Source organism: Lupinus angustifolius, chromosome LG01, assembly GCF_001865875.1.
Source record: "Lupinus angustifolius cultivar Tanjil chromosome LG01, LupAngTanjil_v1.0, whole genome shotgun sequence".
Lineage (NCBI taxonomy): Eukaryota > Viridiplantae > Streptophyta > Magnoliopsida > Fabales > Fabaceae > Lupinus > Lupinus angustifolius.
The window spans coordinates 17733590-17744641 of record NC_032009.1 but is presented as its reverse complement, the minus strand read 5'-3'; the positions used below and the strand labels follow the sequence as shown (position 1 = coordinate 17744641).

Genomic DNA, 11052 nt, shown 5'->3' with positions numbered 1-11052 from the left:
TCAAATCTCTATGATATGGATGTATTTGTTCCAGATGTATCACCTATACATCATTTACAGAAAGCTGTAGCCAGGAAGTTTAAAGGCAATTCTCTTATCTAGCACTTCCCTTATCCTCTCAGCATCCTTAAATCTGCCAACACCAGTAAGGATATTGGACATAAGAACATAATCCCCACCATGTCCCCTCTCCATCTCAAGAACTTTCTTGGTTACCCTCTGACCAATTTCAACATTATTATAAACATTACAAGCACCAATAAGTGTCCTCCAAATGACAGCATTTGTAACCTCAAGAGGCACTTGTAAGGCAACCTTTTCTGCTTCTTCTAACCTCCCAGCTCTCCCTAGCATATCTATCAGACAACCATAATGCTTGATCTCCGGCACAAGTTGATAATCTTTCACCATTTTATTGAAAAACTCGAGTCCCTCCTCAACTAATCCTCCGTGGCTACAAGCATTCAAAACACTTAGGAATGTGACATGGTTCGGCTTCAGCCCAGCCTTCACCATGCTTTCGAAACACTCTACAGCTTCCCTCCCCATTCCATTCATTGCGAAACCAGAGATAGCTGAAGTCCATGAGACTGAATTCTTCCTCCGGTCCGGTATCTCCTTGAAAAACCTACTTGCACTCTCTATGCATCCACACTTTGCATACAAGTCAATTAGTGCATTCGTAATGCGTATATCAAATGCATTGAACCCTCTCTTCTCTACATAACCATGAACTGATTGACAAATCTTAATGCTCCCAAGATTCGCAATAGCAGGAAAAATTGTCAAAAGGGTAACTTCAGTAGGTTCTATACCATCAACTCCAACCATTTTCCTATACAAAGCTATCGCTTTCATAGGCTGATTCGCGCGAGTGTATCCATCAATAACAAGAGTCCACGACACTACACTGCGAACCGGCATCAAATTAAAAACAGAATGAGCAAGCCCAACCTCACCCCATCTAACCAAACCAGAAATAAAAACATTCCAAGTGACAGTACTTCTCTCAGGCATTCCGTCGAACACCTTCGCTGCTTCAACTAAAAGTCCACAATTCGAGTACATTTGAAGCAACCCAGTTTGCACATACACATGAAACTGAAAACCCACCTTAAAAACGATTGCTTGGAGCTGAATCCCGAAATGGGTATAGCCCAAGTTTGCACAAGTGTGGTACAAGAGTGCAAAAGTGAAGGTATCAAGATAAGGGTATGTCAAGAAAGTGTGGCAGTGTTGTTGAGTGTAACTGAAAAAATGAAGGGCTTGTTTGGGGAATGGGGTTAAAGAGTAAAAACGGATGATGTTGTTGAAGAGGAGTAAGCAAGATGGGGTGGTGTGAAAAGGGAAGTTGAAGAGGCCAGAGGTGATGATTTGAGTGTGGATTTGTTGGACAGGTTGGTGTTGAGATGAGTGTTTAAGAAGAATAGAGAGTAAGTGTTGTGGGTGTTTGGGTAAGGGAGTGGATTTGGAATGTGGAAAATGGTTGTGGTTTTGATGAGAGATGGTGGTGGTGGGGGTGGTGATGGTGGTGGTGGTGATGGTGGTGGGTATGGCTGCTGCACAAGCTGAAAGAGGGTGTCTCAGCTTCAAGTGTGACATAGTGTAAGGCTTGCAATGCAAGGGACATATGTGTTTTATAAACAATCAAATCAAATGACCAAAGTGTTGTTTTAGTTGTGTAAGGTCTATTAAATCTTACGATGATAAAAAAAAGTCATGACTTTGATTTCTGAGAGTGACATTTGTTGGGATAGAGAGTCATACACCTCGAAAATGATTAGTTTCTTACCAAAAAAGGTAAAAATATATTTTGTTAGTACCAAAAAAACAATCAAATGTTTTACATCAGAAGGTTGATCAATTCCACTTAATCCTAATATATCAAGTCAAATATCATATTATATTATATTTATTTATTGTGAGAGATATCATATACCTGAAAGTAGTTCTTTAATCATAAACTAAATGATATCATTAGTTATGTAAAAAAAAAGCTAACTTCAATTGTGCTACCATTGCTAATTATTACTTTCTGGTATGTACAAATATTTTATATCTGCCGGTCAATATTGCATGGTAGTACGTATTTAATTTTTATATATTTATTTTTTATAATTAGAATATATTTGTTATATTTGATGTACTTTATATTATAATTTTTTGTGTTTATGATAATGTTTAGTTTAAGGTAAGAGATATGGTTAATAATGTGTTGGTGGTGGTTAATTAGAATTATATGGTTTTTTTGTAAAAATTAAATAATGTGAAGGGCAAAACAGGAAGTGGAAATTATACCATGGTGGAAGTTACACCATGTTTTGCCTTTATATATAGTATAGAAGTATAGATAGTATAGAAGTATAGATAGATTATTAAAGTGTATAAATGAGTTTTCAACTCTCAAGTGAATAAAAGATAAGAAAAATATGTATATATATTGATAGTGTAAGAGTTTGATGCATCATCTATCATTTATAATTAATGATCATTGACTTTTCAGAAAAATTAGTACAAATGAATGATGATAATATATTGACTGTGTATAAATCTTTATAATGACAGTGCGTAGATATTACATTCATAAAAGATTAATGTAAATTTTTTGAAGTGTAAACATTAGTACCGAATTAGAATCATATCTCATACTTGAGAGGAGAGTACTACGAAAAAAACAAAGAAAAACCACATGTAATTATATTTGTATCCATTTATTTATAATGAGAAGATAATTTTATTCTTAAATCTAAAAATAAAAACAAAATGTAAAAGTATGGGTGAGCAAGATTCGGCTTGACCCGTAGACTCGTCTCAACCCGATGAATTAGGGATAGGTCTGACTCATTCAAATAAATAAATAAAAGGATAGACCCGATTAAATGGGACAAACCCGTCGTAAAAAAGGACATGTTTGAGTCTATGTTTGTGTCACCCGACTCATCCCTTACAGTTTTATATCAAGAGTAGTTGAATAAGTACATATCAATACCCATTATGTTCAGCCCACATAACTCAAATACCTACAAGTCCATCCCTTATTATATTCATTTTTGTGTGAACTTTTCAGTATTGACATGTTGTTATCATTTCAGTTCTCATGTGTTTTTTATTATTTACAAGAACATTTCAGCTTATGTTGACACTTGACAGTTTAAATCATTCTAAAATTTTAAGTGTCTTCTATAATTTTCAGTCACGTGATTGTGATAGTTTTTAGTTTGAAAGATGCAATTTATGGTTTGTACTCATGTATGTGAGATGCAGGTTGTAGTTGAGTTTATATATAGATTGTGATAATTTTGATTGTGCATGCTTAAAGATTTGAGAAAAAATCTACGTATGTCATTTTCCAATTCGGACCCGTCACTAACTTGACCCATCTTATTTTGGACTCGTCATTCACGCATCACATCCTAATTAGAGACAAGTTCATATTCAAAAATTGACCCAATCAATATTTAGAAACATGTGAGATACATTACATGCCTAACCCGTCTCAACCCGTCCCACGTTCACCCCTTTGTAAAAGTAAAAACAAGACTTTATGATTCAGAGTTATTATTGTCGGGCCACATCAGTTTGATCTAAGCCAAGTCATAACTAGAGATGATTAGCATTGTAGCTTGAGCAAACAAGACTAGAGATTTATTGAGAGGTCCTACTACTAGTACTACCCATAAACCTTATCTAAGAGTCAATTTATATAAGTGAATAAAATATATTCTTCAACCATTAAAATTATCACATATGTTATATTTAATAATTTTTTATAAAATATTTTTTAAAATTAAAAAAAATAAGATTTATAAGATTAGCGTGTTGACCGACTTTTCGTGTCTGTTGATTCACATTCTTATTTTTCTGATATCAAGTGTTTTCACAAAGTTTCTATAAATGTCTCAACTTGTACCTATAAATTTCTCTAAGTTTCTACAAAGAGAGATATGTTACTTTCCTTCAAAGTTTTCAATTTCACCACAATATTTTTTTTCCATTCTGCATAGTGGAATATCAACCAGTTATTGATATAGTGGAATTCTGGTGTTAAAGAAATGTTTGAAATCCAATCAAATTCCATTTCTTTTTATGTTTTATGCAACATGAATGTCACAAAATTATTTGCAACTTGTGTTACAAAATTATTAGTAACTTGTATGTTAGGAACTTATTAGTAACTTGTATGTTACAAAAGCAAACATTGAATATAGTAAATGACAAAATTGGAATATAGAAATTATGTCTTTTTCATTACAAATTTATTCATTAATCATGTCTTGGCTTTATATATTAGTATAGATATTACATCATTTTTCACTTTTGGTCTATCTATATGTTCAACAACGCTTATTTTAGATGTATAACAATGCTTTCATGCGCTTTCTGTTTGACCGCAGTAGTATATGATCATCATTAACAACGTTTCACAAACGTTGTTGTATTGATTATATTCCACAACACAACACATAAAAGCATTGTCATATAGTGCATCAATACAACAACGCCTCGTCCACAAAGCGCTGTCATATAGTGGATCAATACAACAATGCATCATTAACAGCGCAATAATAGAAAAGTGATGTTGTATTATTCATAAATTTTCTCAAACAACACCTTAATACAACAACGCATCACATGCATAGCGTTGTTGTATTAATAATGTACCACATCGCTTTCTATAAAAAGCGTTGTTGTAGTTATCCTTTAACTACAGTGCATGTCAAGGCTTCCCCTAGAATTCACTGTTGTTTTGTATAAATTAATATTTGCATATACATTTATTAGCAGAACAAACATTCTCAACAACACATACATTTATACATTCTGAACAACACAAACACATTAATACATGCCAGAAGTTTGTTTTATTAAACATCAATACAATACAAAATACAAACAATGAATATCATGTCAATTATATTTTTACAGAGTACATAATTACAAATAAAAAAATTAAACAAATTACAAAGAAACAATATTATATAAATTACAAACAATCAAAATTATACAAAGACTACTTGCATCTATTTTTTCCTTTTCTTTGATTGTTTTTGTCTTTTAGGGTCATCCTTGTCTGGAGGAGCATAATGATTTACCCAAAGCCTTTCATCGTGAGCATCTCTTGTATATAAATCACCATTTGTAGTTTGCCCGCTCTCACGCGACTGATATGTCCCAAAAAAGGACCATCTTCATCAATATCTTCTCATTCTAGGTCATCAATATTATTGACGATTATTTTGTTAGTTAAAAGAACAATGAACAATTTCATATCAGTTAGGTCACTAATATATAATACTTGTTAAGCTTGTGATGCTAGAATAAAAAATGACTCATCTTTATATCCTGGCCTATTAAGATCCACTTGCATGAACCCTAACTCATCAACTCAGAAGTCATTGTTGTTATCAACCCATATACAATAAAAAACCGGCATCCTAAACATTGTGTAATCCGATTCCCATTTGCGTTCAATCACTCCGAAGTATGACATGTTCGCATATATTGAGTTTCTATCTTTTGCACTTGACATGTGTAAAGTTCGAGCAACAAGAGTCACACCACTATTTTGCAATTTACTTTGATCATCTTATTTTTTCGTATAAAATGTGAACCATTAATCATGTAACCAGTGTAGGATAAGACATGAAGGCTTGGACCATTGGCTAACCATTTCAATCTTTTGGAAACCAAATGCACATTTATATTCAACTCCTCATCAATGTGATATTTTAGCCACTTTATAAAACACCGATTATGCTCTTTGGAAATCCAATTTTCATTATTACCTGGGTAACACTTCCTTAGCATCTCCTTGCGTGTTTCAACATATGGCTCAACCTCGTCGGCATTATGTAAAACATATAAGTGCGCTTGCTCCAATTCGGTTCTTGTTATAGCCAATATTCTATTCCCAATAATACCTTCACCAAATGTCTTTTTTGCATATCGAGGCTTTGTAATGCCCATGAAATCACCATCGGTAAGGTATCCGGTACAAAAATCAAGAGCTTCTTCAGTAACATATCGCTCAACAATACAACCCTCTGGTCTTGATTGGTTCTTCACATACCCTTTTAATGTCTTCATATAACGCTCAAAGGGGTACATCCATCTCATATAGGAAGGGCCACATAGTTGTGTCTCTCGAACAAGATGAATGCTTAGATGAACCATTATGTCAAAAAAAGAAGGTGGGAAATACATTTCAAGCTCACACAAAGTCATAATAATTTGTCTTTGCAATGCAGGTAATTTCTCAGGGTCAATCACTTTGCTACAAATTGCCTTGAAGAAGAAGCATAACCTAGTTATGGTTCCTCGAACTTTTTTAGGTAGAATTAACTGTATTCCAATAGTCAAGAAATGCTCCATAAGTACATGACAATAATGAGACTTAAGACCTTTTAACTTGAGGTCTTTCATTGATACGAGGTTCTGAATGTTGGAAGAGTACCCTTCTGTAAATTTAACACCATGAATAAATTTACAAAATTCCATTTTCTCCTTCCTCGACAAAGTATAAGCTGCTGGAGGTAGAAATGTACGGTTTCCCTTCATTATCGGCCCCAATTCCTTTCTTATTCCCATACTAACCAAGTCCAGTCTTGCATTCAAGCCATCTTTGGTCTTACCAGGGATATTGAGTAAGGTACCAAGGAGACTTTCAAACATATTTTTTTTCAATATGCATAACATCGATGAAATGTCTTACATATAATGAACTCCAATATTGAAATTCAAAGAATATTGACCTTTTCGTCCACCCACTTGTAACAATTTCTTTGCAAAAGGTTTACCAAAGTTAGTATCCAAACCCTTTAGCTTTTGAAATAATTGGTCACTTATCAATGGGAAAATACCATACAACCTTTTTGGGAATTAAATCTTCCTTCTTATATCATGATGCATTACATTTAGGACAAAACTTTAATGAAGCATACTCATTAAAAAATAAGATGCAATCATTTTCACAAGCATGTATCCTAGTGTAGTCCATACCTATGGAGCGTATCATTTGTTTTGCATCATAGGTTCAAGAAGGGAGCACATTATCTTCTGGCAACATATCCTTCATAAGTGCAAGCAAGTCGATGAAACTCTTATCAACCCATCCATTAATAGATTTCAACTTATACAACCTTGATACCGCTGCCAATCTTGTGAATTTAGTACAACCATCATATAATGGTTTATCAGCATCACTTATCAACCGCTGAAACATCTCAAGACAATCCTGAAGATCCTCTTCGACAACGTTTGTCATTTCCTCGAAACGACCGTCTTCATATACATTTGTGTAGTTGTCTTTCATATGCATCTCATCATCACAATCCATAACGTCTCTCTTCTCACCATGTCTTGTCCAACATGTGTAACTTTGATCAATACCACGACACACTAAATGACCTTTTAACTCATTTGGAGTAATTCGGTTTGATTAACAACATCTTAAGCAAAGACATACAATTTTATTAGGATTTTCAGCATTCTCAAATGCAAACCTAACAAATGATTTTACTCTTTCTTCATACTACTTCGTCAATCGATTGGCACTCATCCATTTTCGATCCATTTTCTATTAACAAAAAAAATATAATGAGCATATATTCATAAAGCTTGGAGTTAAGCTTGCAGAGCAAAGGCATTATTATGATCAAAACTCTAACTCATAATGTAAGCTAAATGAGTCGAAAACCCCAACTCAATACAAGCTAAATGAGTGAAATCACTTTCACTCATTTATAAGGAAAATATTTATAACTCAATACAAGCTAAATATAATGTAATTAAAAATGCAAATAACTATAAGAAAAACTCACTTTCAAATCGGTGTTGAATGCGTGAATGATGATTTTGAAGTTAAACGAATGGAGGATTTTTGAAATCGGTGTTGAATGATTTTTGTGTTGAATGAGTGAATGATTTTTGGTGTTGAATGAGTGAATGATGATGAGGTTGAATGACTTTTGAGGTCAATTTTTGGAGTAAATGAGTGTGGAGATTGCTGATGAATGTGTGAGAACGCGGAAACATTTTAATTTTTTAAGGTCTGATAGTATCTTCAATAGTGCATAATGAAGAAGGCGCTATCAATGATACCTAAATCAACAGTGCAACCTAAATGAAACGCTGTGGAAAAACACTCCATTCAAATATGAAGGTAAGTGTTCCACAATGCAATCTTAAGTAAACGTTGTGGAAGATATAATAATTTTTTTACTAATTCATTTTTTTAATGAAATTCAAATTAGTAATTACGTTATGACATTTGATTAATGAAAATTAATTAAATATATAGAACAATTAATAATTACAATAAATAACATTCAAACAAATAATCGATTAAGCACTATGTTAAGCGATTAAATGCAAAAGAAATAGTTTTGATCATATCGACAGTGTTTCTTACCATATGCGCTGCTGTATAGCTAAAAGAAAATGAATGAGAGATAAGTATTCAACAACGCTTTTTTGTTTATGCACTGTTGAATTCAACGAAAGCAACATCGCTTTTTTGAGAATTCGCTGTTGAATTCAACATAATCAACATTACATTGTTAAAAAGTGCTGTTGTATGGGTATAACAACAGCGCAATCATACAAAAATGTTGTCGAAGACCATTATTCCTAATTCTAAAAAGTTACGCATACAACATAAAATATCCTCATGCATACAGAAACAGAACATAACAACAAAATCAATGCATACAGAAACACCAAATGACAACTATATGAACACAACTGAATTTTAACTGAATTTATATATTGAACATTAATTACATTGTTTACATAAACATATATTACATAGACCAAATCATATACATTACATTGAACATTAATTGAATTCTCTAAGCTACAATCTGTGCAAAACTAATCTACTATACCTATCATTTGCAAACTAGACTAAGTACAAATTTTGACCATTGTTCTCTAATCTGGTTGACTTGGTCATCTGTATATGATTTGCCAACAAACTTGATTTCATTAGTTGGCCACTGTTGAATGATCTTCTTTATAAATTTCACCACATAATAGCCGCAATCTACCTCGTTTGTTTGGCAAGGGATCTACCATTAAAATGAAGTAAACATATAAGTATAACATTAGTTGACCATTACACATATAATTGTTTGAGATGATTTGTGTCAATACCTGTATACGAGTCCACTTGATTTTATTGGGATTTGGTAACTTGTTTCTACCACGATTATTTAATTTGCAAACTTTCACCATACTAAACAATAGAAAATGTACTTAATTAATAAACAACTAGGAAAATGAAAGTGTAACTAAAAGTTTAAATGAGTAGTTCACTTACTTAGAAAACATCTCTTTCATAGCGGCTAGTTTTTCATATCACCACGTGTCAATGAGTCAAAGTAGTATATTTCTTCATTGACCCGATTGATGACAACCGAAACCCAATGTTGCCTTACAAAACATATGTACATGGTTAGAAAATGTTAAGCAAAACAAACATACTAAAGAAATAAATATAAAAGACAATTACAAAATGCTCACCCAATATTAAAAGGTGCAAGAAATAAATCTGCATCTTCTTTATGATGGATGAGATTATCTGTAATTCGTTTTGTTTTTGCCCTAATCTCATTTTTTTCGTGTGACATCAAAGCGGTAAGGTGTGAGGATATGAACATCACCTTTTTCTTATTTACCTTAATAAAATTTTCATACAAGTACCTAATTTATATAACACACCACCATACAAAAGTGAGAAGTTAAGAAAACATAATTTACCTCATATATATACATACAACACTTGCACCTATACAATCACATTTATATACATCCCGGACTTCACCCATGCCAACGTATTCATCAACATTATCCTCGTAGACTTCCTTGGGAATTGATATAACTATCATATCATCTCCCATCTTCTTTACATGCTCCATCAACTGAGTACAATAGTTGGTAGTCTTCTTGGAGCTCACATCCCTAGTAGATGGCTTTGAGCTCACATCCCCAGAAGATGGCTTAGACTTTTGGGTGCTACTAGGGGTGGAATGTACATTTTCCTAAAACATTCAATAAAAACATATCAATTATAGATCAATATATATATATAATATGAGTGATCATAAGGTGAAAAATCACACCTTAGGAGGAATTACTTGAACAAGGTCTACTAGCCAAACCACAAAAGTGCCTATAGCCCCTCCAACTGTGAAGATATCCTCATCGAGAGGAATTGGCAGCAACACATTATCATCGATTGCAATGTCAATCAAGACCTTCACATAATGGCGTGTGATACATGCATTATGCAGCATAGCATCGACCAACTTGTGGACTTTTCCAACACTCACTACTCGACTAGTTGATGTATCTAAGAAAAGTTTGCAAGAACTGATTCCCTGTACGTAAGTTAAAACATATAATTAGTTAACGACTAAATTAAAATAAGTTAACTAAATTAAATTAAGTTAACTAAATTACCTTAGGAATGAGAGTCGGAATGAGAATATTGTAAGGTGCAAGTGTAGTGCAACTCTCATTGACCGTTGAAGGAACAGTGTCAACATTACTAGCTAGTCGTTGTCACTCAACTTCCTTCACCTTCATTGATTGCTCAAATTCGTTGAACCGTTGCGTGAGACCATCTTGTTGATTTTGAACCTGACTCATTTGGGCTTTGGTTGCACGCTTTGGATGGGGTACAAATGTTCGCTGACTAACCCCAAATCCTGCACCTTGGACACGACTAGGGTAGATAAGCAGTCCTAGTGCCTTGCCAAGTATTATGCGACTATCCGGGTTTGCCTCCTTTTCTTTTAGGGCAACCTGACAAATCAAGAAAAAACCTAATGTTAATTAATCACATTTTGATCAATAAAGTATGGAAATTAAGTATAATTAAAAAATATGAGCACTTACAACATGTCTTGCCGCTTCTTGAACTACCTCATTATCGATGACACCATCCTTGTTCTTACGGGCACCCACCCATAAAACATCGAGTTCTACTCCATGTGGAGTCATAGGTGTATCACTTTTGTTCTCTAACTAACAAAACATAACCAATAATAA

At 33.5% G+C, this 11052-nt stretch overlaps 1 protein-coding gene across 1 annotated transcript; it reads right to left on the bottom strand.

Annotated features, from left to right (window-relative positions):
• LOC109350486 (pentatricopeptide repeat-containing protein At1g09220, mitochondrial) lies at positions 1–1639 on the bottom strand. The gene has a single exon (XM_019591717.1). The coding sequence runs from the start codon at positions 1600–1602 to the stop codon at positions 55–57; it is 1548 nt and encodes a 515-aa protein (XP_019447262.1). The 5' UTR covers positions 1603–1639; the 3' UTR covers positions 1–54.